Source organism: Diospyros lotus, chromosome 2 (assembly GCF_014633365.1).
Source record: "Diospyros lotus cultivar Yz01 chromosome 2, ASM1463336v1, whole genome shotgun sequence".
In the NCBI taxonomy this organism is placed as follows: domain Eukaryota; kingdom Viridiplantae; phylum Streptophyta; class Magnoliopsida; order Ericales; family Ebenaceae; genus Diospyros; species Diospyros lotus.
The window spans coordinates 10,237,909-10,265,587 of NC_068339.1; the positions used below are offsets into that span (position 1 = coordinate 10,237,909).

At 35.4% G+C, this 27,679-nt stretch overlaps 3 protein-coding genes across 10 annotated transcripts; 2 read left to right on the forward strand and 1 right to left on the reverse strand.

Moving 5' to 3' along the window:
• Positions 1–5,296: 5,296 nt before the first annotated feature.
• LOC127795300 (protein trichome birefringence-like 14) lies at positions 5,297–12,054 on the forward strand. Of its 5 annotated transcripts, none has more exons than XM_052326899.1 (7): positions 5,297–5,436; positions 5,707–6,021; positions 6,306–6,539; positions 6,646–6,957; positions 7,804–7,974; positions 9,791–9,986; positions 10,678–12,054. In XM_052326899.1, the coding sequence occupies exons 3-7, from the start codon at positions 6,386–6,388 to the stop codon at positions 11,504–11,506; spliced, it is 1,662 nt and encodes a 553-aa protein (XP_052182859.1). In that variant the 5' UTR covers positions 5,297–5,436; positions 5,707–6,021; positions 6,306–6,385; the 3' UTR covers positions 11,507–12,054. The 5 variants fall into 5 exon arrangements, with proteins under 5 accessions (XP_052182859.1, XP_052182857.1, XP_052182856.1 ...); XM_052326897.1 differs by having other exon boundaries at positions 5,707–5,810; XM_052326896.1 differs by having other exon boundaries at positions 5,707–6,539.
• Positions 12,055–18,115: 6,061 nt separating this feature from the next.
• LOC127795362 (protein DEEPER ROOTING 1-like) lies at positions 18,116–20,839 on the forward strand. Of its 4 annotated transcripts, XM_052326989.1 has the most exons (6): positions 18,116–18,456; positions 18,537–18,609; positions 19,147–19,685; positions 19,816–19,981; positions 20,144–20,202; positions 20,303–20,839. In XM_052326989.1, exons 1-5 carry the CDS (start codon positions 18,451–18,453, stop codon positions 20,161–20,163), a joined length of 804 nt encoding a protein of 267 aa, XP_052182949.1. In that variant the 5' UTR covers positions 18,116–18,450; the 3' UTR covers positions 20,164–20,202; positions 20,303–20,839. The 4 variants fall into 4 exon arrangements, 3 of the variants coding, with proteins under 3 accessions (XP_052182949.1, XP_052182948.1, XP_052182947.1); XR_008021786.1 differs by having other exon boundaries at positions 19,816–20,202; XM_052326988.1 differs by lacking the exon at positions 20,144–20,202.
• A 309-nt stretch (positions 20,840–21,148) lies between these two features.
• On the reverse strand, positions 21,149–23,967 carry LOC127795572 (pollen receptor-like kinase 3). The gene is made up of 4 exons (XM_052327343.1): positions 23,288–23,967; positions 22,867–23,198; positions 22,116–22,776; positions 21,149–21,938 (listed from the first exon to the last, which is right to left on the reverse strand). The coding sequence occupies exons 1-4, from the start codon at positions 23,601–23,603 to the stop codon at positions 21,382–21,384; spliced, it is 1,866 nt and encodes a 621-aa protein (XP_052183303.1). The 5' UTR covers positions 23,604–23,967; the 3' UTR covers positions 21,149–21,381.
• Between the last annotated feature and the right edge of the window lie 3,712 nt (positions 23,968–27,679).

Below are 27,679 nucleotides of genomic sequence, written 5' to 3' on the forward strand. Positions count from 1 at the left end.
TAGACTTCTCGGTCTTTGCTTCTTTTCACATATGTATATGTGTGTGTGTGTGTATATATATGTAAAGACCTTCTGGTTAGTTGTTTACCTAATTAGTAGCAGTTTCTTTTTGGTGTTTCTTTCTGTATCGTGTTCTCTTTTTGGCCCCTAACCATACTGAGATTCTGAATGTATGTCGACTTGTTTTGACAACATGACATCTGGTTTCAATTACATGGGCGTGAATACTCAGAAATTACCCCAACAGCTTGACGCTGATGCTTTGAGTTGTTCTCATTGTTGTTCAAATAGTGGGGAACCTATTTCTCAAGGGGTTTCTATTTTTGTTGATGGATTTACCATGCCATATGGTCAGGTTTTGATGAACTTGGCAATCTTCAATAGTGGCAAAGAGGAGTTACCAAAAAACTTGAAAATCTTCTTTTTCTTGAAATCGTAACATGAGCTGCAAGGATATGTGCCAAGGCATGGAAATGACGCTTTAAGAACTAACATCGTGTTACGCATATCATATGCAGTAACCTTCCAAACAGTAGAATCAAGGACACGCGGTACATAATAATGGGATAATCCATTAAACATGGTAGCTACTCCTCCGACGTCTACTTCTTTTTTTCCTCTCTTCTTCTTCTCTTTCTCCTCTGCCTACTTTAAAATCGTTTAGGTTTTTGCCGTTATTTTAATGTTTTGGCACTTTCTTAATTTATAAATTTTGCAGTAAACCAATCTCTTCATTTGTATTTGAGAAACAGGGGTCGATATTATCCTTTCCTCTTTCTTAACATCCGTGACAGAAGAGGTGCTTCGTCGACTGAAGTAATTTCCTTATCTTAATCAGTAGTTTTCCTCAATTTTCATGTGATTAAGTTTGCTACTTTTTTTTTTCTTGTTTGCAAGCAACAAAAATATTTGTACTTTCCTTTCTTCATCTTACCAGGTGTTGTGGAGGGTTGCATTACCAATCAAGGTGTTCCACTTGTTCTTTTATTGGTAATTTCCATTGACATTCAATGGTGAGGTGTCTCTTGGCTGTTGTAGCATCAGAACTTTGTGCCAAAAACTTTGGATGATTGGAGCATTTTTATCTTAGGCCATTAATCTCCAAAGTGCTGGATGCACCCTTTAGATTTTGACTGTTTTCAAAACCATAACTTATTATTTCCGGAATTTTACTTATGGGTGCCGACTTGATGTTTTCTTTTGTTGACGAATTTTGCTTAACTATAAAAGGCTGACTACTCTCTCATTTGGAATTGGGATGTTTTATGACATGGTATTTCAGGTATTGTTTAAATTTTCTTATATTTGGGCATGTTTTTTATATTTGATTTGTCTTTTTAACCTGTAAAATTCTTGGTTTCACTTTGTTTATATTTAAAGGATCATCTCGAAGTCATTTTGAGTCTTTTATAGCCAACAGTCTTGGTTCAATCTTCAACAAGTTTGCTGTTATCATTTCAAGAAGCTTTAAGATGCTTCATTGTTTTGCTTTGCTTATGCATTCTCTCAATGACAACAAAAACCACTATGTTTTTGTTAGAATGTTAGTTTTGTATGCTTACTGTAGACCTTTGATCAGAAAGGGTCAGATTCCTGAATTGTTCATTTATATCTCTCTCTCTCTCTCTCTCTGTTTTTTTTTTTTTTTAAATTCAATAACTAATGCGTTTTTAATTGTTTATTGGTATGAATATTTTGGTTTATCAGTTGCTATTGGTGTCTCGAACCTTCGACAGCAAGGGATTCTGTCTTATTATTATTTCAAATTTGGTTTTGTTTTTTGTGTTTAGTTTTCAACATTTAGTAAAATAAAAACTAACACATTACTGTATAAATTTGGCTTGTTTTCAGTTTTCTTTTTCTTTTTTTTTTTTAACTTTTCTCTATCCTATTCCCTTACTCTTCTCATTCTAGCTTGTCTCCAAATGAGGAAATATTGTTCCTCCACTCAATTTCATTTCTTCTAATTCAATCTCCTCCCCCTCTCAAAGCAGAGAAATTCCAAATAAGGATGTCTTAAGCCAATAAAATGTTGGACACATGTGAACGGTAAGATAAAATTCATAAACAATCGCATGATCTTTTAACTCGTCAATGTTTTTTATCTGTTTGAGGAACCAAAATGTATTCTTAACAAATGAACTGTCAGTAACACAACAGCATTATACATACATTCATGGCAAAACAGGATTCTTGTATGTCAAAGAATCTCCAAACAAAGATTATGTAAGTAACGATAAAAGCCATCCAAGTTGCCCGCACGGTTGGTTTCTCTGCAAAGTTGATGGATGGATGTCAAGTGATTCTACTTTTTTCCACAAGAGCAGTTGTTGAAGAGGGCCCATCCTGAGGACCTTCGAAGATTGTACAGGTGAATTTCATAATTGTTTATAAATGATTGATAAAGAACATTTTTCTGGATAGCTTTCTTGACTGTTCCTTTTATGAGCTTCTAAAGAGAGTTTCTTAGAACTTTATGATCTCTCTGGCTGTCTCAGATAGTCTTGATTTGCACCCCTTGCTTCTCCGAGGTGTTCTTTCTTTGAACTTTTTTGCTGTGTCATATAAGGGCAGAGGAGAAATAGTGCCCTAAGGTGGTCCACTAATGGATAATGTGCGTGGAGATGTAGTACAAGTATGAAAAATTAAATTACACTTTTCAATTCTGTAGTAATGTTTAGTATTGATTGCATGTTCATGCTTTAGCTGGAATTTGGTGGGAAAATTATCGACATTGTGTCGAGCGATATCTAGACAACAGAGCAAAAGGCTGGAGAGTTAGATGCAGTCAAGAGCACCAAAATTCCCAGTTATTTGATTGCCATATTTGGGTAGGACCATCACTGTAAGGCCCGACTTTTAGGCCTTATTCTTGAGCAAGCCCAAGGGGAGCCAAGCCCATGTGGCCCAAGAAAGCTACCAGGGCTCCTCTCTCCCTCTTCTTGCTTTTTCCTGTCGCACTCTCTCTCTCTCACTTTCTCCCAAAAATACCTCTATAAATCACTAATTTTATAAAATTTAACTGTAGATTCAATCATATTTTTATAAAAGTAACCCTGATCTACAAGGAGATAAGTCTTTTAACTTTATCAACAATTAGTTTCAACACAGATCCATGACATATATGTATATACACGCCGTTTGGGTTTAGCTAAAAACTTAAACTTAGATCTATAGAGATTCGGCCGTTGGATCTTACTGGTTTGGAAAATGCTATTGGTACACCCATTTTGTACATCTTTGGCTACATGAGGGGGTATTATGACAAAAAAAACCCCTCATAAGGCGCAAGAGGCGGGCGAGGCGCAAGGTTTTTTTGTCATAATACCCCCTTATGTAGCTCAAGATGTACAAAATGAGTGTACATCTAGCATGATTCTACTAGTTTTTAGGTATGTTGGTCAATGGGGATAAGGGTGTCAGGTGGTTGCCTCTAATTGTCGGAAACCACTAACCACCATGGTCGGTGACGACTGCTAGTATGTTTTTCAGTTCTGACTCGAAAATTAAAAATCAAATCTACGAAAATTCAACTGTTAAATCTGGACCATTTTGTGTATGCTAACCATCTTGACTTGGCGTTTCTAATGATAGGCAATGATCGTGGAAATCTCCGTCCGGCACTGTCTTCAATGGCCGCTGGCGACGACGACAGTTGTGGCTACTTTAGGTTATTTTTGGGGTTGGCCTAGGTTGGCGGGGCTGTGCTGGTTCACGGGCCAGTCCAATGTATTTCAGGTTGAGCCTGGCCTAGTTGTGGCATCCTTTGGTTAGTCCAAGGGCTTGTGATAACCCGATCATCAGTGAATGAGTTTCTTTGCCAAAATAATGAGAAGTATATACAAAAATTGTTCTTTTCTAAAACTATTCTTTGTTTTTAAAAACACTCCTCACCCCTTACGGTTTTAGTTATGCATTACAACTTGTAAGTGGTATGGTTTGTTTCTTTTTTATTTTTTTGAGTCAACATCTAATTTATTTCGAACTATTGTTAATATATAATATATGGATTTATATACCAAAACGACATGATTTAGGGGGTGTTTGACTTACCGATTTCCATAATAGAAAGACAAGGGACATGCGCAAACCAGTCAGTTCAAGTTTAACCCCCCATAAACTACTTGGGATTACTGCCTTTGCTGTGGTCCCCCACCACTCGTGCTCTCGATTTCGATATTGGAAATAAATCGCATATATAAATTTTGTTTTATTGCATAGAGTAAGAAATTGAACCCACGATCTACTAGTGTGAATTTTAATTTATCGTGATTCAACTATTTAATCTGTATTCTGGAGACAACTATACTATGTTTGTATTGGCATTTAAAATCGCGATGATGTCTTCATCACAACTGCTAGCATGATCTCAAAAATTGGAAGCATCATATTAGATATGTTTTTCCTTTCCTATCAGATATGTTTTTCCTTTCCTTAGACCACTTGTGAAATCAGAGTCAGGTTATAGTGTTCTAAACAATTTTTTCTTATACTATCGTGCAGATATTGTCTTTTTAAGAGAAGTACTAGTTTTGATTCGAGTGATGACACTTGGATAAGTTTGAGGTTATAAATTTGAGAGGAATAAAGATGAAAGTTGGTTGTTCTGAATTGAGGTTTAAAATAAATTATGTCATTCTCGTAACTCTTGTATGCGCAACAATTCTTATTTGGGTATGGGATAGGAATCCACTCCTCGTCGGTGATCTTTGTTTCTTCCCTTCTCTCTTGTTGGTGATCCATTAATAATGCACATGTATCTCATGGACACTCTTTTTGAGGGATGGGGTGTGTGATTGCAAGAAGAGATATGTATGTTTTATGCCATTCATTTACTGTGGGAAGTAGGAGCCAGCTTTTATTACTTTTCTTTACCCAGCCGGACATTGAGTTTTATTGATGGGATGTTGCTTATTTTGACATTACTCTTTACAACCACGTTGGCAATGGCTTAATATATGATATTTGGACTCAGGCATTCGACTTGATTTGCCTAATCATTTGGATGTTGCTATTTTTGTGGTCATTTTAAAAATAAAGTAGCAATGCCAGTTTGGTAATTATGAATTGTAATTAATTTTATCATCATAAGTCTTTTTTTTTTTTTTTTTTTGTGGGAGGGGGGTATTTGTTTTTCTCGTCTACCCAAGCATTTTATCTTAAAAGCCAATAGTTATGTATTACTGTTGCACATTAATAGATGATTAGTTTTAGGGAAATTCTATCCCCAGCCCCCACCTAATTGCTGTTCAGAGCCCCCGTTAATTTAATTTTTCTTTTTACGGTCATTATTAATAAACTCAGTGCAGCCCACATAACCAAGTTTATACCAAGTTTGCCCTTATTTCTTCTACATGTTCCCCTTACGTTCATTCAGTGTCTCTAAAACTCAATCGACGGCAACAAGTTTCAGAAGGCAGAAGACTGCAAAATCAGGTAAGTGTGCATATTTTTCTTTTTGGTTGGAGGTTGCTGGCCGATGGGTCGGCGGTGGAGGCCGAACCACTGCCCGACGGCGAGGGGGTTCGAGGAACCCAGATCGGTGGCGATCATGTGGTTGTTCCACGATTTTTAATTGAAGGATTGTTTCTCTGCGATGTTAAGAATGCTAAATCGTTCCAATCGGACCAATAAGCAGTTGTTACATTTGGATTTCTGCGAGCAACATATGTATATTTAATTATTCATGTGTGTTTGTTTCTACAGAGAGGTGCTCTGCCATAAGGGACTTTTAGTTTCTTCGCGCATCACATTCACACTTGACGATTCGAGGGTTTAATTTCAACGGCCATTTGTGGATGTAGACCACGGTCGGTAATCATGTTGTGTGGCTGTGTGTTTTTAGTTGGACAAAGTGTGATCTGAAATTGCTGTTATAGGTGGTCACTGTCAGTGTCTTGAGGAATTATAGTGATCGAACCTATTAAAATCTCGTCCTGTTAACTATTGGACGGAGCCATCCGGTTCTATCTCATCTCTGTCTCTTGCTTCTATGGAAGATTATCCCTTAATTGTCAAGAAGTACGTGGCAGGGACATGCCCAAACCGTCCGTTCAAGTTTAACCCCAATAAACTTCTTGTTTCTATATAAAAGTTCTGTGCATACACTATGTTTGTATTGGCATTTAAAATTATGGTGATGTCTTAATCACAACTGTTAGCATGATCTCAAAAATTGGAAGCATCATATCAGATATGTTTTTCCTTTCCTATCAGATATATTTTTCCTTTCTTTAGACCACTTGTGAAATCAGAGTCAGATTATAGTGTTCTGAAACAATTTTTTTTCTTGTATTATTGTGCAGATACTGTCTTTTTAAAGGAAGTATTAGTTTTGGTTTGAGCGATAACACTTGGATGGGTTATAAATTTGAGAGGAATAAGGATGAAAGCTGGTTGTTCTGAATTGAGGTTTAAGAAAAATTCTGTCATTCTCATGACTCTTGTATGTACAACAATTCTTATTTGGGCATGGGACAGGAATCCACTCCTAGCCTCCTTTTTTCTACCTCAGGGTCGCCCTTTACGGCTGCCCCCAGGTTTGCCCCCAGCAATTGATCTCTTTTCATTTAACATAGATTCCTATGTCCTAAGTAATCTAGGTAGCATGGTAGTGGTTTGCACTGATTAATTCACCGTGGCCAGGTGTATTTCCATCTGGAGAAACTGTTAAGGGTGCTCCAACTGTTAACTCCGGAGGTCCAAAGCAAGATATGTCTGCAATTGCCAAAAAGGAGGCAGTTAATGAGGTTGAGGGACATTATTTTGATGCAGCTAGAAAGAATCCTGCAGAAGTCTCTCCTGGAATTTTCAATACTGAAATGAATGCAAGAACAACTCCTTTTGTATATAAAGGAGATGTATTAGGTAAAGAGATGGCAAGTGGGCAAGAGGAAGAACATGTTGATATTGCAACTAGATTGAGTCCTAAAAATAGCTTTCATGTTGGCGAGGGAGGTATTGTTTACTTCTTTTAGTTGCAAGGATCTTAACTACATGTTGCTTGACAAACATGTTGTGACACACTGGATCCTGTTGAGCACTTACTGTTGACTTTATCTTGAGCCTTAGCCTCTTAGTGTCTACTGGGCCTTTCATAATGACCAACCATCTAAGATGATGATATTAGCATCAGTTGGATTCTTTTTGAGCACTTTTACTTCTCCAGTTCTATTAGTTACGTAGGAACTAGTGTTATGGTCTCTATATAACTTTTGCTATGTTTAATTCTAAGAGGAATTGAAGTACACAAAAAGAAATATGATTTATTCTGGAGTAACTATCTTTATTGATAACAGAGGAAAATGAGAATACTGCCGGCTCAAGCTCTTCAGGTAGGGATAAAAATAAAAATTCAACTTCTACAGAAGAGCAAGGGAGACTTGTCTTGTACACAATAAGACTTGTATTATGTGTTCTTTCATCTGCTCTTGACCCTAGTGAGAATTCCAGTGGAAAATTAGTTAAAAACCACATTTGCAGAAGCAATACTGTTGATAAGGAAGCGCCTTCAATGAAGTCTTGAATTTTTTTGCATGCTGGACCACATTTAGTGCACTTTTCTGGTTCATTTTTGTCTGGCTGTGCACTAATCCAGACAATGTAGGCTTTATGCCTGAGAAGAACATATTCTTGTAGTCAGGCATATGTATGTGGCAATGTCTATAACATAATATATACCATGTGCTTTTCTAGCAATAATATTCAATTGATCTGTGATATTGGTGTTGCCTTCTCATCTTTACCATTTTAAAATGATGTCTGTTTGGTATATAAATATTTTATTTTATCATGATGGTGCAGAAATTCCTATGACTATAAAAAATGATGCAGAGTTTGAACAAGATCCTGAAGGGAAAAATAGTTCAAAAGAAGCAGAACAGGGTCTAATAGAGTCAAGGAATTCTGTGGACAGAGACTCATCAATGAAGGAAGTACGCAATGATAATTTGACTACCAGTGCTGTAAAGGAAGGTAGAATACCGTCAACTTCATTTAAATTCTTAATTTCCTTGGCAAATAAAAGGGAAAAACTAATCAATCATACCATCATAGCTTTATTTTACTCCTGAAAAATTCAGTGAAGAGAATCTATCCAAAATTAGTTTTTTTTTTTTTTTTTTTTGGGGGGGGGGGGGGGGTGGTCCACATGGAAGGGGCCTGCTGTTCTTGTAGACATTATGGATTAGCTAATGGGATATAAAAAAGCATATCAATTAAAAGCGAGTGAGTTTCAAGTAATGGTAGGCATGTCAAACAGCTAAAAACACTGGGCAAATAAATAATAACAATATATTAAATGAGGAAAAAAAAAGTGGAGAAGACCAAAAAGTTACAGGGATTATCAACTAATTAGTATAGAATATGTGAAAATAGATTTTAGAGCCTCCAATGAACTTGCAATTTACTTTTGAATGGTGAGTAAAGCCTATGCTTGGCAGATGAAGGGAGATTTATCATTTGGCTTTTAAATGGTATGATGTGTGTGATCTTTGGTTGATCCATTCTTAGGCAGGGGAGGGTTGCCAAGACCATGGTACAATAGGGGTTGCAGGACATGGTTGGGGTTGAGTCGGGGTACATGACTTAGTATAATAAGAGTATGTGGGGGTAGGCTTAGTCGGTATTCTATTCAGGGTCGTGGTACATTTTGAATATTAAGTAGGGTTTATATTACATTTATACTAACAAAATTAATATATCTTATAAATTTTCAAATAAAAAATAATACTTTTATTGATATTTTAAAATAATCTTGTTGATGTTTATCCTCTTTGTCAATGCTGTGGTCATTGAGTTCTTAAATGTATTAATTAATATTAATTCAATGTAACTTTGGTAATTGAAAAATAGCAAGAATTGTAAAAGAAAAACTAAGGAAATTGTAAAAGAAAGTAATTGGAAAACAACAAAAGCATTGAGGAAGAACAAAACATTAAGAGCAGTGATTGCAAAATTGCAGAATTATCTGCCCCCATACTTAAAAACAAAAAGAATATATAGCCTATTGCACAATTGGTACAGTAAGAAGCCAAACAAATGATTGCAAAAACAACAAAATAGTCGTTTGAGTTGGGTTGCCTGCCTCAGGCGACACTGGTGACAGCTGGTCATTGGAGATCAAGTCTGCACCCCTCGCACAATTGTTGGTTCACAGAGAGAAGCCAAACAAATGATTGCAAGAACAATAAAATAGTCATTGGAGGTGGGCCTCCTGCCTCTAGTGACACTGCAGTGAAAGTCGGTCGTCAGAGATCAAGTTCGGTGCCCACACACACGACTCGTTTACGGGGGAGTGAGAGTAACACACAGAATATTGCTGGTGTGTGACATGTCCGACAAACTTCCGACCACCACCAGCAAGCTCGCCTTTCTTCAATCTATGTGAGTATGCTTCCATATTGACAAAAAAAAAAAAAAACCACCTTCAATGACAAATCATGCAAAAGCCAAAACCTTTTGAAAACCAAGCTGGAAATCTGGTTTTCCATTTTTGGTCATCCAGTTCGTGATCCAGAGAGACCTGTGTCGTTTTTGACCTGTGAATTGGGATGGTTGACCCAATTCACGGTACCAACTCCAGGCTTCTATGGTAGGGCCATTAGTTTGGTTTTCCATGCACATACCAGTCCTATCTCACTTTTCTTTCAGGTCAATAAGATAGCATACTGCCTGAATGTTGCCATTGATCATTTTGCGAACTGTATATTAATGCAACATGTAGATTGTCTTATATATCCTGTTTCTGAAGATTTTAATGTTGGTTGTATTTGTTTAATTCCTTTCTCAGACTGTAACTATGCCAAAGGAAAATGGGTTTTGGATGACAGACTGCCTTTATATTCTGGGTTTGGTTGCAAGCAGTGGCTGTCAGGAATGTGGGCTTGTCGCCTGACACAACGAATGGATTTTAGATATGAGAAGTTGCGATGGTTGCCAAAAAACTGTATAAATGAAGAATTTACGATATCTACCTTTTTTGAAAGGTACCACTTCATTTAGTCTTGATAAAGTTTTATGCATGAGGTAGTAGATGTATCTTTTATGGTGGTGATGTGGTTAACACAACCTAATGTATGGCTTAGCACTAGATGATATATATTCATTATCATGATCTCTAGGTTGTGGTTGACATTAAATCCAAATTTTGGTCTAGGATTATTTGATATATCTCTTGATCGAACAACTTGGCTTCTAAGTAGGCATTTGTCAGGTTGACCTGACAGCAAGATATACACATATAACTGGGCAACACGTGCAATAAGTTTGTTTATCTTGACACTAAAACAAATTGGGAAACTAAACACAAACACCTTTATTCTGGTGTTTTCCGAAAAGCTTTTTAGAGTTCTCTCCTATTAGTGTAAGAAGTGAGATGGTTTATTTCTACCATGAACTTATTATTTGCATGACCCTGTTTGGCAGCTTGTGTCCTTTTTCTTGATCAAGTGTTCCTTGAGCAGCTGGTTAATAGTCACGTTTTCTCCTATTATTTTTTGTTTGGATAAGCAATTGGATGATTTTCTGCTGCCCTGTCATTTGCCAGTTAATAATCAGTATCAGCCTTTTCCCTTCATTTGTTGTTTGGAAAAGTAATTGGATGACTTTATGCTGCCTTGATTAGTTCCTTGCTACCTATAATAGAAAGAATTACTTGATTGTGATGACCTATTACAGGATGAAGGACAAAACCCTTGCTTTTGTTGGGGATTCATTGGGCCGACAGCAATTTCAGTCACTAATGTGTATGGTCACTGGTGGTCAAGAGATGCCTGATGTTCTCAATGTGGGATGGGAATATGGTCTTGTCAAGGCCCCTGGTGCTAAACGGCCTGATGGTTGGGCTTATCGGTTCCCAAGCACCAATACCACAATCCTTTATTACTGGTCAGCCAGCCTATGTGACTTGGAGCCACTAAATATCACGAACCCAAAAACAGACTATGCCATGCACCTTGATCGACCGCCGGCATTTTTGCAGCGTTTTCTACGTAGATTTGATGTCCTGGTCCTTAATACAGGACATCATTGGAACAGAGGGAAGTTCAACGCAAACCGGTGGGTCATGCACATAGGTGGAGTGCCCAATACTGATACAAAGATTGAAAATATTGTAGTTGCCAAAAATTTCACGATTCACAGTGTTGTCAATTGGGTGAACTCACAGCTTCCAAGATATCCTGGTTTAAAAGCATTCTTTCGGTCTATCTCACCAAGGCATTTTTCCAATGGGGATTGGAACACTGGTGGCACTTGTGACAACGTGAACCCTTCCAAAGGGAAAGCAGTTTTACAGGACGATTCTGGTGATCCTCTTGTTGCTGATGCAGTGAAAGGAACAAATGTTAAGTTTTTGGATATAACAGCTCTGTCACAGCTGAGAGATGACGGCCATATATCCAAGTACGGCATTAGGGCCACCACACCGACCATGCAAGACTGCTTGCATTGGTGCCTACCCGGTGTCCCTGATACATGGAACGAAATCCTTGTGGCACAAATTTAGTCCGACAAAGCTGGTGTTTGGTGAACTCTCACCATTTCCCCATTTAACGTATCATGCTCTCTCGATAGAGTGGATAATTAATGTCAAGTGATGGAGTTACCCCTTGAGTTGATTGGAGCTCTGACCCTGTTCATAAATTGATCTTTTCCAGTTTGGCCAGCTTCTATACTGTTGAAGGTTGTTGCACTTGAGTTGCAAGTTCATCAGCTTATCTTCTCCATTTTAGCTTAGGTTTCATCAATAAACATGGAATCTCTCTTTGGTACATTAGCTAACTGTGCCATTATTTACGAGGCATCACAGTTTACAGCTATATGATCAGAGAACCATTTGAAGGGCCATTATGTTTAAAGAGTGGCTGCAATTTGATCCTTTTATGGCAGAAGTTATCTTCCTACAAATTACAGCAACATATCCCATTTATTATACCTCTTTTTTTGAGTTTTGGTTTTGGCTCTTTATTCACTTGTAATATGAACTATGAGACTCAATTACATATATATTTTTTGTGGCTTATGTCATTTTTAAGTATTTTACTTCATTATTTTTTTTAGGGGGCCTATAGTACTTTTTGCTGTTTTAATTTGGCATTATGGATTTGTTTTCTTATCAATCAACACCTTCTATTAAGTTATTAGTGAACACCATTTGGAAGTCTTATACTAAGTCATGTCATTTTGGTATATAAATCCATATATTATATATTGACGATAGTTCAAAATAAATAAATTCACTAATAAATTAGATGTTGACTCAAAAAAATAAAAAGGAAACAAACCTTACCACTTACAAGTAGTAATGCATAACTGAAACCGTAAGGGGTGAGGAGTGTTCTTAAAAACAAAGAAAGGTTGTAGAAAAGTACAATTTTTGCATATACTACTACTCATTATTTTGGCAAACGAACTCAAATCTTATAAAAACAATTGTTGCTTTATACCAATGTTTTTGAAATTGGTTTGGTGCGGGCAAAAAAAAAGATTGATTTTAAAAAACCAATCGAGCCGGAGTTGAATCCTCAATCGAACGATTGACCATCCAAACCAGTGCAATTCAACCATTCTAAATTCAGGGCCTGCCGCTGCTCAATATGCTGTCACTTTGAGCAGTATAAAAGGGCCAGAACCAGTCAAATTTCTGCAAACCATGGCGACCGCATGTCGATCCTTTTTCTCCAATCTTCTCCATCGGCCACTGTTCCCCGACCACTGTTCCTTTTTCTTCTTCTTCATCTTTGATCTTCCACTATTTTTCTTCTTTGTTCATCTCCGACCACTGATCTTCTATTGTTCTTCTTCTTCTTCTTCTTCTTCTTCAATTTTTCTTTTTCTTCTCCATTCATCTCTCTTGTTGCAGCTCACCTCTTTGGTTGTGACGTAATCTTAGGTATATTATGAATTTTTTATTTTTGTATGCTCATGTTTTTCATATTCATTTTTTTTTATGTTGGATTTTTCTAGGTTTTTTTTATTTTTTTTGCTTATGTTTGCTCATGTTTTCCCTTTTGTTTTTATGTGTAACTTTGTACAAAAAAAAAAAAAAAAAATTATATGATTTGATTGATTATGAATGTGTTGAATTGACAGATTTATAGATTGACGATAAAGAATCATAACTTGATCTTAATTTTGAAAATTTTGAACATTCAATCTATAAAGATAATGCATTCCAATTAGTAATGAAGAGGATATGAACCCCCTCTTTGCCCAAGATAAATGCATTATAATTTTTTTATATTTTATATTTTTTAATAAATGGCCTAGGAAATTATGAATTATTCATATGTGACATATTTTATTTTGTATTTTACTATTTTATGATTTCGTCTTATTTTTGTAGATGATATAGCAAATGATGACATTCTAGGTAATTTAGAAAGACTAGACCATGACTTTTATTGAGAATATATTCAATTTGGATGTTATTAATTGATGTATTATGAATTACATATGGAGTTTAAATTATGAATTTATTATTATTATTTACTTAATAAAAAATTATTTGATTTTGAAATTATTTAATAATCTTTGGAGATTTGAGAACCATCAAACGAAATGTTTGCTTTATTGTTTAACTTAACATACTTTGAAGCAAAATTTTGGAAAACAATTTGTTAAAGTAAAGTAAATTGAAAAACAATTTGAGAACCAATTCCTTATTTTGAGAATGCATGTTTCCCATGTGAGTTGTCTTCAATTCCTTACAGATATAAAATGTAAAACTTGCCAATTTGGGAAGGTCATGTGGAAGCTTTCCAAATAAGGTATGCACCCTCACTCGAACATGGACAAATCCATACAACTTGCATCCTTGAGAAGCCTCAAATGACGACTTGTGTTGAAGTTACATATTTTGTTTAGTGGTTTGAAGCATCTTCTCTTAAATTGAGGCTTGTGATCTCTAGGAACTTTGGTTGGCCAAAATTCCTAAATCCTAAGCATAAATGGTGAGATTTTATCTGGAAATTAATGGGATGTGTTTCTCTGTTCTCCAGCACTTGCATTTGTTTGCAAGAAGCAATGGGGATTTACATGCATGGAAACCGGGGTGCTTGGCTCTATGCTTTAATTGGAGTGAAAAGAATGAAAAAAAATAAATATATATATATAGTACATTTTCATAGTATATATATTCTTATGGAAATAGAAAAATTAACTCTTCTTAATTTCATAACAAAGGACTTAACTCTCAAGTTTGCCCTTGAAAGTTACTGTTTTGGAATGATACATCATATTTTGATTAATTTCATCACTTTGTAATAAATCAATTATCAAATATATATATATATATGAAGGTTTACATTCCTTAATTTGTACACTTAAAAATTAATGGTACTTTTTCACAAAATTATCAATTAATTTTTAAAAATTCTAAACACCATTGTTATGCAAGATGCCTCTAGTTTTTGAAAATTAGTTGATAATTTTATGAAAAAACATTACTTTATTCCATGTAATTAAAAATACTACTAATTTTTTGAGTATACAAATATAGCAATACGGTTTAGAGAGTATAATATATTATTGCATTAATTCATATGCTGTTTCTTAATAATTTTTTTAAAAATATATATAGTTTATTCCCATGTGATTCGACCTAAAAAAATGCATCTAAACCCTTTTAGTTTAGAGGTAGACAATTTCCATATACCTAAAAAATGAATGGTCGGTGATATTTTCCATAAAAGGATGGAAGTACCATCATATGTTATAAGATCTAAAGATAGTTCAGATTGACATTTATTCATACAAGTGGGAGAAGAGATCAAGAAGAACTAGCTAGGGTTTTAGCAAAGAAAGATATCATTGAAAGATTATGTGTTTTACACACACACACACACACACATATATAAAGAATGTGTTTTTATATAAAATTTGATTCATAAAGGGGCAAAGGGTGGCTTGTTCTGGATATCTATAGAATGGCCAATATTGCATTACAAGATCACCAGCTTGGTAGTTTGATTTCATGTGAGTTGTATTTTCTTAAATTCACAGTCGCTTGGAAACTTATAATTATTTTGTTTGGTCATTTATACCATTCCAATGTGAGTTGTATTTTCTTTTTCTTTTTCTTTTTCTTTTTTTTTTATAATTTGTGCATGTAATTGAGTGATCCAATTCTAACTTCAACCAGTTAGAATCAATATTGTGGGTAGATATAGCATGGCTGTTAAAACATTTTGGGTAAAACCTCCGGTCAACCAACAAAGGAAAATGTAATTTGCTCCAAATGGATCTTCATTTAATTTGTTAATATTATTTGTTGCATTAATTAATAATCGAACTAATGTGCTTAATTATGATGGGGAGGGAAAAACTACAGCTCTTTGGTGGAAATTAAAGTTGGTCCATCTATAATATAGGATAATTAATGCTTCAACACGAACTTCAAGAATCACTATGGAAAAAGTATTTTGACATGTTTCAAATTAATTTCATGTTTTCGCGTGTAGAATTTGTAAATAATATAATAATGTAAATAGATAAAATATATTTATAAGTTTAACTTTATTATGAGCACACAATGCCATTTGAGACATTGTTAATGTAGTGTTTGGAAGATACAGAATACTTTATTAATTGAGGATTTCTAATTAACCCGCTTATGTTCACAATGATGTATATATATACATACTGTTTCCATGGGGATGGGGGGTGCCCTTTTGTTAGAATAGCAAGCAAGCCCTAATGGCACTTTGACAAGTTGTTTATGAGCTTTGAGATGCAAGGATGCATTGGATAGCCTGCCTGCCTCCATGTTTGTATATGCTCTATAAATTATAGGAATGCAGTCTTGAAAAACATTTTTCAAGTTATATATAATTAAGCTTGTTACATTAGTCTGATATATTGGTGATGATCTATAATTAAGCTCGAGTCAAGACTCAAGAGCTTATCTTATATATATTCATTGTATATATGTCTATGTACGTATGTGACAGCCAGCTTTTGCTTTTGGAACACAGACGAGAGGAGTGAATGTTGTTTCCCGTGTTTTCTTATGCAGCATAAACAGCTTAATTATATCTGGAATTTTTGTATAGAATTTCATACAGGGTAATATAACCTATTTATATTTATATATTGGCCAAGAAAAACCCACTCAAGTTGGTTCTAGTTACAGAAAAAAAATTCTAATATATATATATATATATGATGTCATCATTTTGGTGGCATTTTGTGTACAGAATTTTGTAGATTAATCTGGCATGTGTATACTGTACACCATGTGAATGGACAAGTTCACATGCCCAGGTGGTGTCCAGTGGTGCTTAGAACTGAGGGATTTTGAGATCCTTTTTTTCATAATAATAATAATAGTTAATTTTCAAGGAAGAAGATAAGGCCGGGCAAGTGGATATGCCATATAGATGCTAAAATATTGGCTATGGTTATAATGCAATCATATCTTAATTAATTAGAGAAACAGATACTATATATAATTAAATTTCTATGACCTTATCTTCTTATGTCCAACCATTAATTAGTAGAATTTTAAACTCAATTTATTACATATATAGTTGATTGTACTATAATTATCATATGCTTAATTACTTATATAAATTTGGAGTTTATTTTGCAGAATTTGTTTCAATATCACCGTCTTGAAAAGATCATCCCATTGTTACGAAATTATGATATCGTTTGTTATGATTAAATCACACTTAATTATATAAAAAATTAACTTGTTTCAATCTTAATAGATTTATATCTACAATCTTATAATAATTTAATTACATCATCTTACACATTAGAAAGGTTTAATCATTCAAAAACTATATATTTCTAAGAGACTTATTTATATAGGTGAGATTTTCTATATATATCCATTCATAATATTTCTACTCTAAGCTAAAATTGGATTTATTAAATTTGGATTTGATAGAGTTCCCGAACCGAGGTGGTGGTAGTGGAGTAGGAAGTGACGGCTGTAGGTTGGGTTAGTAAGGGACAGCCCCACGGGAAGATGGGCTGTAGGTTGGGTTAACCCCGTGGCTGCCATGCTCTTTGGCTGTCTTGGGCGGCCACCTTTTGTATTTACCCATTTGCCTCCTTCACTTCACTTGTTGACTTCACGTGAAAACCATTCTTTGTTTTCTTTCCAAGTTCTTATTCAGTGGACATGATTGAATGAATATAGCAACACCATTTATACCAAAGATCTCATGTATATATACATCATGTTGCTTGTTTCTTCTTCCCTCCCTTTCCCACTTATTGAGCCCACCCTTTCCCTCCCTTTTATTTTCTTCTTTACAGTTAAGTATTTCCTTTTCTGGAAAGATAAGAGATCAAGTCATCTTTATCTTACTTAAAAGAATTCAAATAAATAATTATATAATATCTTATTCGAGAGATTTCTTTTATAAGATGTCTAAATAAATAAAAAGTTATTACAAACTTATAACAAATGACTTCACTTCTTTAATCACATGTGCATGCATGAGAATAGTAAGCGAATCAAATTCACAACTCATAAATGGTAAAATTTTCCCTTATTCCATCTCACCAATCTTGTAATATTAAGATTATGTTTGTTAATCAAGATATGAACTGAAAAAAAAAAAAGATATGAAAAATATTATAGACAAAAATATTTTTTGTTATATTTATTAAATTGATCTGACTACCTTAAAAAAAAAAATTATGTGACTTTCTATTTGTAATTGTTCAATAAAAATTTATCTTCCATTCTAGATAAATTTATCTTGAATCTTATAAATAAGAAAAAATTATCTATATGTCTCTTAATATATTTTAAAAAATTTAACAAATAGTTTGATAAAAATTTTGAAATAATTTTTAATCTTATTTTAATTATTTTATATTTTAATTTAAAAAATATTTCAATCTTATCTTGGGATACCTTCTTGCGGAGACTCATGTCACTCGATCTCATAATTTTCGATAAAAAAGATAAATCTAAATCTGATTTATAATAATTATATAAAAAATGAATTCAAATATGAAAACTCAAATTATCCCCTAACCACGAGTATTTCAATCTTATCTTACTGAAGGAGCATGTGATTGAAAAAGACCCCTCCTTTAGAAATTTAATATATACATAGAGAGTATTCTTTGCATTTCAAAAGTTGCACTAACCGTGAAGATACTAGCTGATACTGTATTTTACCCTGATATCATCTTACTGATCTAGAAGCATGATTCAGCAGAGAGGGAGGGATCGAAAAGACGGAGCAGTTGGAAATAAAAAATTGGAAAGAAAGTGGGGAGAGAGAGGGAGAGATGAGAAGGCAAATAGTCGGCAAGAAGCTGGGTTTTGGAACTTGAAGCAATGGAAACCACCACCTTGGTCTCCCTTTTCAATCTCTATTTAACACCTGATATCCTCGGCTTTCTTTGGCTTGTGAAATCATTTGATTTCTTCAAGTCCAAACCCAGCCCGTTTCAGAGATCTCTCAGGTCTACCCGCTCAACATGAAGGTGAAAAAAGGATGCTGTTGTGATGTTTGTAAAAATGCTCCTCTGGCCCCTATCTAACATCATTCATTTTTCTATTGCAGATTTTCAGCTGGATGCAGAGCAGGCTTAATGGGAAACAACACACCAGAAGGCCAAACTCAGTATTCACTAGTAGTAAGAAAGCTAAATCTTCACCATCTTTCTTTTCCTTCTCTGTCCATGATTATTAATATTATAATTTTGTTATTATTATTTTTTTGACGAGTTCTTTCAATGTCGATGAACGTTTTGTAAGGACAAGTTACATTATGTTGATTATTCTTGTTTTTTTTTTCCCCTCGGTTATCTTTGATTTGTTCCTTATGTATACTAGTGGCATGCAAACTGTTACATGTTATAATGTGTGCATATGGTAAGAATTCAGTACACATTACAAAGAAATCCAATCCTCAAATGAATATGATCGAGACAGATCTACAAAAGATTAATGATTAAACGGATCTGATCTCTCCCAGTACACTTGATGTTTCCAAAAAACCCCATCACAAGTTCACAATCCATAATTTCTAGTTCTGGTAGTTAATATCAATCAAATAATCAAAAGTAAAGGGAAGGTTTCTGTTTGAATATTATCTGCATAATAAGAGGGGTGCTGCAAGAAAGGCCTCTTTTTTTTTTTTTATCATATCACGACTCTGTTCTTCAATGTAGATCACATGCTGCAAGAAACTCGGAAAGAAGAGTTCAGTGACTGGCCTCAAGGTCTGCTTGCAATTGGCACATTTGGAAATAATACCCTGAAAGAAGATTCGGAAAGATGCAATCTCCAGGAGTGCCGGAGTTGCTTACAGGATCAGCTGCAAGACATCTCTCCGGAGGAAGTTGGAGAACTTCAGAAAGAGTTCACATTGTTATTGCATAAGCACGTTTGTGCTGAACCGAGTTTAGCAGAAGGATTAGGAACTCAAAATGTTCAGTTGGACGATTTGAAGTTCCTATCAAGTCTGGAAGATGATACAACTAATGGAGATACAGCTGGCTGTGATTCAGCCTTTAAAAGTGGTAAGCTCCAGTGCAGTGCCAGTGTATTTTTCAGTAGAGGGAAAGATATTCAAGCGGATCACACTAGGAAAGTCATTGGAAAAAAATCGTTGTCTTTTCTTCTTAAGAAGATGTTTCTCTGCCGAAGAGGGGTTGCTCCCACTCCCAGGTTAAGGGATCCTATTCCAGACAAGGCCATGGTAGAGAAGGTAAGCTTGCAAAAACATTTGCATCTTCAAATCATTTGGACCAACTTAAGCCGAGCTCAATGGCTCAAATGCTTATCCATTCATTCTTGATTACTAAATAATTGCCTTCTTTATTGCTGATCTTCTACAGATTTTGATGGCTATACTGCACAAGAAAATATACCCGCAGAATTCTAACCCAAAGGCTGCAGCAAAGAAATACTTGGAGACCACTCAAATGCACGATTCTGACAGTGAAGACGAGATTCCTAATGTAGCAAATGATGGCAGTAAATGGGTCAAAACAGATTCTGAATGTAAGCCCCTTTTCATGTTAATATTGCTTAATCATGCATCTCTAATATATAACAAATGCAAGAATCATGAAACCCTTAGCTTAGATACCTCTGACTGTTCGGTTGGGATCTGAGGAGATTCTGCAGTTTCTAATTGAATGAATTTGATGTTTCTGCTTGCAGTTATTGTTCTAGAGATATAATTTTTCCTTTTCTTTAGACAATTATCAGAAGATGTAATGGTAAGAATGCACGCACTTGTTCAATAAATTTCAACTCTTTTTCCCCCTGGTAAAAGAATCCTACTTTCATGGTCTAAATTATCATGTCCTGCTTCTGCAGGGATGTCTATGGTTCATCGCCTGCTCTGATGGTATGCACCGAAGCTGACACGTACAAGAAACTTAAGAAAACAATAATCGAAAAAGATAAAAGTTTGTGCATGCCTAAATTCACCAGTTGCCGCCTCAAATATATCAAAATTGAAGCAGCAGAAAAGGGATTTTGTCATAGAAGAAGCAGGTTTTTATCCCACTTTGCATTGAACTGCATATCGATGGGTACAGGAAGGAGTCAAAGAAGATATTCCTGTTTGTTGATGTGAATATTTTTTTTTTCCTGTGGCATCACACTTTGACGATCATATTTGGTGGTGTGACAGGGTAGTCGTAATTGATTATCGATGTTTGCTAAGGAGGAAGGATCACTTCCCTTAGTTTCAGATGATGAATTTCTTGTGGAAGGTTTTAATTTTCCTGCAACCCAAACATGGAGTTCTTCTTCTTTTTCTACTTCTTCTTCTTCTCCCCATATATCCGGGATGCTTCAAATATTGTGATTGCTTGAGAATATTACAGATTTTGCTCAACATGAAATGAACGGGAGGTTAATTGTTTTTCTTGTTCCAACATTAGATCAATTACTGTTCCATGCTCCTTTTCTGTAACACCACCCCTGCGTCCTCAACCAAAAATAATACTGAAATGTAATTAATCATTCCTAACTCGACCTTACCTAAATTAGTCTCAAAACAATTTTCCAGGCCGCAGCTAGCACCAACTCAATAGTGGTCTTGAGTACCACTTAGGATACCATGGTAATCATCGAGAATTGCTAACGAAATATGACCATTGGGTTTGGGTTATAACCCGTATTTCTGTATGATGAATGTTGTTTCTACTTTTATCATCCAACCATATGATATTAAATAGAGATGCCATGGAACTGAAAGAACACAAACAAAGGGAGGGATATATACTGTAATGAATCTACTATGAATGTGTCCGATCACTAACCATATCTTCTTCAACCTTTTCTTTTCAAAATGATGTAACCCAAATGACAGAAAAATTCTAAGAAATGAATCATTCCCATTAATCTCCATTCCTACAACTTAATTAATCACAGCTGATCATCTTCCTTCAAGCTTGCACCTCTTCCACCCTCCTAATGGCTTCCGCCATGTCAATCCTCTGGTTCACATTACTCTCAGTGCAAGAAGCTCCAAGCCGCAGGAGCTTCTCCATCTCTGCCACCGAATTAGTCCCCACTATCTCCGGATCGATCAGCTCCCTCTCCCTCTTCTCCGCCACCGCCGACCGCGCCCACTGCACCACGTCGGTGCCACCACTGCCGTACTGCGACGGGAATTTCCCGGTGATGATTTCGAGAACGACGATGCCAAAGCAGTAGACGTCGCTTTTCGGGGAGACGAGCTGGTTGAGAACGGCTTCCGGCGACTTGAAAGCGAACATAGAGCGGACGGCGCCGGAGTTGTTGATGAGAGGGTAGAAGGCGTAGTCGGAGAGGAGGGGCTCGTACGTTGAGTCGAGGAGAATGTTGCAGGACTTGAGGTTTCCATGAGGGACGTCGATGGATGGAAACTCAGCGTGGAGGAAGCCCAGTCCCCGGGCAATGCCCTTGATGATTTTCAGGCGAGTTGGCCAATTCAGCTCCGCGTGTGAGATCCCGCGGTCGCCTGACCAACAAATACAAGTTAGAAAAGAGAGAATTTTAAGACCACGAGTAAAGATATTATATATATTAGCGTTCTCAGTTCCCCCGAGTTGTATTTTTATATATATATATATATATATATATATATATATAAGCATTGGCAAGTAAGTAATCGAGTTATAAGAAGATTGTAAGGTACCATGCAAGACGAAGAACAAGCTGCCTTTAGGAGCGTACTCAGTAACCACCAGCTTCTCTTCTTTCCGGAAATGGTAAGCCAGCGGAGTCAAGATATTCGGGTTCCGGAGCTTCCCTAGCCGCCGCATCTCGGCGTCAAACGTATCCTTACCTATCTTGTTCGTCTCCTTCATCCTCTTCACCACCACCGCCACTCCGTTCCCCATCACTGCCTTGTACGACGACCCTAGCTCCCCGTTCCCCAGCACCTCCGCCGACGCCTTCATCAAGTCCGCAAACCCAAATATCCCCCTCTCCTCGTTCACCACCACCAGGTCGCTGGTGTCCCTGCATTTCATCGAGCTCCGCCTGCTGGAGCCGCCTCTCATGCTAGAACTGATGCCGATGCTCCGCATGTTTGTGCTTGGTGATGGCCGCTTTTGAAATCCCTCATCCAGGTTCTCTTTCCCCGGCTTTTTATACTTCTCGTCCACGCTCTCGTCTTCCTCTTTCCGAGCCACTATAAACATTACAACCACTACCGCCGTTGCAGCAACTATGGCTATTACCACCCACAAAGATACCATAGATTTCTCCTTCGGTTCCGGGGTGTCACGAGCCGCCGACAGCAGCGACTGGCTGCATTCCTTGCCCAATGCCTTTCCGCACAGACCTTGATTTCCCTGGTGTTAGAAGAAACACGGGATGATCAGAACAATGAATTTTGTATTGCTTTGAATGAATTATAGGGTCTGTAATTCTAATCCTAACACCTGGAATGGACGCTTGCCAAATCTTGCGGCTAGAGCCGATGGCACTTCACCCTCGAGCTTGTTGTTTGACAGGTCGATTGAAGTTAAAGATTGTTGTTCCAATGGAGGAATGGGCCCAGAGAATTCATTTTCCTCCAGGTGCAGATGCTTCAGATTCGGCATCTTTCCCAAAGATTCTGGCAGTTTCCCTGAAAATTTATTCCCGGAAAGCCATAGTTTCTTCAAAGACCCCATTTTTGAGAAGAAATCCGAAGGTATTTCCCCGGAAAAGCCATTGAAGGACAAGTAGAGAGCCTTGAGAGAACCAAGACGATTGAATTGCGGTATCGGGCCTGTTACAAAAGATGAAATATGAAGTTAGAGAGAGAAAATAGCCAAATTGTATTATATATAATAATATTTTCAAAAGGTTCTAACAGACCCGAGAAAGAGTTGCGCACGAAAGAGATTGTTCGAAGAGCGGGGAGCTGAAGCAAAGCGTTTACGTCAATCTTGCCGGAGAGATCCATATGGCCGAGATTGAGACCAGTGATATCTCCCTGTTTGTTACAAACAACGCCTGCCCATCGCTGTTTGGTGTCGCAGGGAGAAGTGTTTGGGGTCCATGAATCGAGAGCCTGAGAATTTGAGAGGGAGTTTCTGAACCTGATTAGGGTTTCTGCGTCAGTCGCAGACAGAGAGAGGGGCAGGGAGAAGAAAAGGAGGAGAGGGAGGAGGAGGAAGCGAACAGCGGCCATGTCTGGTGGTTCCTCAGCCGGAAATTGCAGTGGAACCTCCGGAAAGAAACGTCATGCCGCTGCTCGGAGAGATGGGAATTCTCTGAAAGTAGGTATGGGTGGACTGGATTAGGTTTATTTGGGGGGCAATTGGTGATGGAGATGTCATATCCAATCGCCATTACTAAGAATAGCTGAAATTGTCCCCTTCAAAAGCGGCCTGATTGACCATTAATCTATCTGGAAGGTTTATATTAGTATATCAAATCATGCGGCATTGTCGTCCTTCAAATACAGAGACAGAGGTTGGATTGCTCGGAGCCAATTCGGTTCCGGCGCCCATGGCAGCGGACGTCGACAGCGCCACTGGTGCAGTGTTCTTTTGTGCTTTGTTTGCCATGCCCATGCTCGGTGAACCTGCTAGGTTTAATTTTTGACTTAATAATAATTTCTAATTGAGCGAATTCCACGTCACCAAAAAAAATCCACGCGGCAATCAAAATTTTCAAACAAATTTCAGCATACGTAATTGTTATTTTTTATAACACTCACCTACAAAAATCATATTCAAGAAATTAATGACACTTTATTATAAATTTATTAATTATTTTTTAAATAATAAATGCTTTTAAAACAATATAATACAAATATTTATAATTTTTAAAAAATAATTGATAATTTGTATAAAAATACTATTATTTCTTTAAAAAAATGTTTATAATTTTATGAGTGTTAAAACATTATAATAAATAATATTACTGGGTTCAATATAATGATTATTATTATATTGGCACGATATTATAATAATAATATATTAAATACCAACAACCACTTCACAACCTTGGGCATTTATCACAGGCTTTACATATGAATGAATGGGTCCAACTGTCAAACCCAAACCCGATCAGCCCATTCCCCCTAATATTATTTACTTATTTTGCTTACTAATTGTCTAATTTGAGATAAGATCAAAGGTCAAGTCCAATAACTAACCGTGCTAGTTTTACCCCCTTTTTTTATATATTCATCTAAAAATTAAAAATTTATGCTTTCCTTTTATAGTGATGATGATTTGTTTGAAAATAAAAGCTTAGAAATTATAATTTTTTTATTTTTTTCAACTTCTATCTTCTTAAGGTCATCAAGTATTTTTTTAATTAGTCATTAAATTTTAAGAGAGTCGAGTCGATTGTATGACTTTTAAAGTTTTTTGAGAGTCAGATTGGGACCCCCGAACTCCTCTAATCAAAATGAAAATAATTACACAAATGTAATGTTTTAATTAAAATAAAAAAATTTAAAACAAAATCTGTAAATCTTAAAAAGAATGATTATTATCTCTTCTTTTTTTTTTTTTACTTTGTATTATTAATAAGATTATTTGAGTGTGTTAGAGTAAACTTACCAAATATTCATGAACCCAAGTAACAAATCACTCCAAGAAAATTAAAAAAAAAAAAAGATTATAATTTGTAAACAGTTAATTAACCAACTATTTTGTAAGAAAAATCATTTTACTGTTTATTATAAGAAGATAATCTTGCCTGGTTGAGGACTCAAGTGTTACAGCGTATTTTATGAAGGGCATTTCAGGAAATGTGCTGCTAAAAGACTAGAAAATAATACTGGAGACAAGTCTTTGTTGACGCCTTCAAAATGTCATTAAAGCAATTTAATCAAAATTTAAAAGCTTGCTCTTGTACTCGTGGGGAGTTTATGATCCTCTCAATGAAATTTTATTCAAGAATGATGGGCATTTAGGTATTCTTAATTTCTTGGTCTAAAATTGCACCATGCTTAATTAATACTTAAATAGGTAGTAAACATATTTGAGTTAGTGATTAATAAGTAATTATATATGAATAGTCTTTGGTTACAAATAGCTGTGCAAAGATGAAGTTTGAAGCTTTCAACTTTCAAACTTTCATTCACTCTGCAGACTCCAAACTTATTCCAAATTGAATTTGAGGGAAGCGAGGAGTTCACCTTTGAACCGACAGTTTCTTAAGTCTCAATTGGGTTCTTTATCCCATGTACTTTGGACAAACATCAAATCAATTTTCGCTTTGTCTTGAATTTAAAAATAAAAAAATAAAAAATAATAGACATGCGTTGGGTAGCTACTATCTAGTATCTACAAATTGTTGGGGAGAGATGATATCTCTTATGCAATATCCTTTACTCGTATTTTTTATTATACAGGAAAAAATAAATTGTAGGTTGAGCATTTGGCCCTTCTGTAGAGGAGAAATCAAACTTACAACTCATCGAACTATACTGATGATCACTCACCCTTTTGCCATCCGACATGTCTTAAAGGTTTGTTGGGGACTAAACTCTAATTATTATGATTGATGTATCTAGTCTAGATTTAATAACACTTTTTAATACTAAATTGTATGCCATACGCACATAAAAACTCATGCCTCCTTTGTCTATAGGGCTCTCTTATCAAGCTCTTTTTTTGAAATGACCGTTTTTGTGTATTCTTAGGTATTCGTATTCTCGATTATGTTAGAGAGATAAATTACAGATTGATCATTTAACTTTTACGTAAAGTGAGAATCGAACTCACAACCTACCGACATATTACTCATCCGACTATTCGACCTATGCCTTGGAGGCATCAACCCCCTCTCCTCATTTTATATACTTTGGCTACACGAATTGTTATTTTGATTAAAGCATTGGAGGTTACTTATGGAGTCTATCTTGATCATTTTTTTTTTTTTTTTTATGTTTGTTTTGTAACATCCACGTATGATTAGTTCAACTCATAATGTAAATTAAAATTATATTTGTTTAATTATGTATCTTATTTTAAAATTGTGTAATTTTTAAAATGATATAAATGACTTAGAATTTATACGCTAAAAGGATGATTTATTATCATAAAAAAAAGTAAAAAAAAAAAAAAAAGGAATTACAAAAATTACCATCAATGAGCGATGACTATTCAAAACAACTGGCATTAAACACCACTATTGACCATGAAAGGAGAAAGGAGAAGGATCCATAGCACTTGATTTGCACGTCGCGTCTGGAGTGGAAATTATTGGAGTCTTTTTAACTTTATTGACTGTGAGCAAGTCAACGAACGATAAATTAAAGCTAAATGATGCAACGATTGCCTTGCCTTCCACCTAACACCAAGACTTACAATTTAAAAAACTCACCCTATTCATTAAAAAAAAAAAAAACAAAGTTCAAGAAGATTAAGGTATCATATTCATTTGATTTGACATACATGGCAAACATATACTCATTACTCACCATTATTATTATTATTATTATTATTATTATTATATTGATCACTATATATACTATTCTTTGAATTTCTCTATTCCTTTTCTGACACCTCTTTGAAAAATAATATGCAATTACTGATTTTGATCTCGTCAATGGGACCGCATTGCATCATATATATATATATATATATATATTTTGAAAGGATTTTGCCAACAAAGTATTCTGGTCTCCGAGTACTTGTTAAGTATATTAATATATTTTCTTTTTAACATTTAATTATTTTTATTGATTGATAAAATATTTTAAAATATAATATATTTATCATTAATTTATTAATAAAAATATTTGAAGAATGCTGCTAAAAATAAGATGCATTCATTTTGAAGAAAAAATTACTTTTATTCACATCTCTCTAATATTTATCATTTGAGGGTCGCTTAAAATTTTATTATTTTAGATAATAGTTCGGGTATACCTCACTTTGAAATATTTAATTAATTAATAAAATCATTTAAAATATTATATAATAATATACTTATTACACATTAATCTTTATTTTAAGAATAATTAAAATTAAAATTATTATTCTTAAAAAGGTGGCAGCCTTGTAATTTCCATATAATAGAGGGTTGTTTCGCTAGGAGCATCAATGGCTGTAACAGTGACACGCAGACCACGTGACGCCGAAGAAAAGTGATGTGCTTTCCCGCAAGCACCAGGATACGAAAAAAATATCAGAAATCTCGAGAGTCGTACCCTTGCTTTATTATCCTTTACCCATTCTAGAATTCTCTCCTCATTTTTTATTTTTTATAATTATAAAAATTATGTTTATTTAAGAAGAAAAA